Source organism: Arachis ipaensis, chromosome B10 (genome assembly GCF_059453495.1).
Source record: "Arachis ipaensis isolate K30076 ecotype BB chromosome B10, ASM5945349v1, whole genome shotgun sequence".
NCBI lineage: Eukaryota > Viridiplantae > Streptophyta > Magnoliopsida > Fabales > Fabaceae > Arachis > Arachis ipaensis.
In genome coordinates, this window is record NC_142435.1 from 101,257,103 (window position 1) to 101,258,334 (window position 1,232).

Genomic DNA, 1,232 nt, shown 5'->3' on the forward strand with positions numbered 1-1,232 from the left:
ATCTAGTTCTTGAAGTATCAACCTTGATGAGCCTTGATTTGCAACTCCAACCACTAAACATCCTTCTCTTAGGCTTAATGCCACAAAGCCTCCTAAGTTGGCCATTCATTTCAAGAATACGATATTCAAGTGGGATAGTAAAGCGAATAGAGATAAGTCTTACCCACTCAAATGAAGGAGTAGATGGCCACCTAGGTGGAGAAGTCTCCAACGTTCTTCACAAAGCGTACTCAACTCCCGTCCACCCTTTCTGAAGGACTTCCGCTTCTACATCATTTTCAGACTCAATTAGAGAAGAGTCTTCATATTCAAAGAGTTCATTTGCAGATGTAGATTCATCACTAGGAGGACTTGATTCATGATCCTCATTACCAAGGGAACTTGCTTCTTGATCTATCCCATCCAAGTCTTCATAAGGAATATGCCATGGAGGTTGTGCGCCAGCCTCCTTGACATCAATTTCAATCTTCTTGGAGGAATACTCTGAAACTCTAGATTCCCATGAAGGTTCGGCATCTCCTAAGTCTTCAACCACTTCTTCCTCTGTAACTATTACGGCTTCTTCCACTTGTTCTAATACAAAGCCACGTTCCTCATTGTCCACCGGAGTTTCTAGTGTCTGCTTCATGCTAGGCTCTTCTATTGATTCTCCATATGTAGCCATGGAAGTACTTTTAGTGTCCAAATGTTGGGAAGCTAATCGATTTACTACCTCGGTTAAGGCAGTCATGAATTTTAGTACTTCCCTTTTTATCTCTTTTTGCCCTTGAAGAAGAACACCAAGAGTGTCATGCATTGAAGATTGAGGTGGATATGAGGGCTCATTATTTGGGAGGAAAGATTTGTGATAAGAGGGTGGTTCATCATAATAAGGATGTGGTGGTTCATCACTCTCCATCTTTTCCACTTGTTGCACAACACACTTCAGTTCCTTGTTCTCAAGTTGAGATTCTTTAGCTATAAGAGCTTCGTTTGCTCTTCGGCATACCACTCGCTCCAATTGATGAATGGTTGCTTGAAATCGATCCATTGTTTCCTTGAGACGATCCTTTGATTTTTGTTCCGCTCGGATTGCATGATTATGATCATATGGCACTTGGGTTGATGGATATGGACATGGTGTATATGGAGGCGGTGGTTCTTGGGAGTAATTGGGTTGGAATTGGGGTGGTTCCATATATGGTTCATATGGCTCATAAGGTGGTTGGTATGGTGGATAAGGGTTAGAATCA

At 42.0% G+C, this 1,232-nt stretch overlaps 1 protein-coding gene across 1 annotated transcript; it reads right to left on the reverse strand.

Annotated features, from left to right (window-relative positions):
• Positions 1 to 217: 217 nt before the first annotated feature.
• Positions 218 to 1,030, reverse strand: LOC148581090 (uncharacterized). Its single transcript, XM_088492307.1, has one exon. It carries the CDS (start codon positions 1,028 to 1,030, stop codon positions 218 to 220), a length of 813 nt encoding a protein of 270 aa, XP_088348433.1.
• Between the last annotated feature and the right edge of the window lie 202 nt (positions 1,031 to 1,232).

Excerpts from the sequence above, each read along its gene's own strand:
- LOC148581090 (XM_088492307.1), bottom strand. The coding sequence starts at position 1,030 with ATGGATCGATTTCAAGCAACCATTCATCAATTGGAGCGAGTGGTATGC.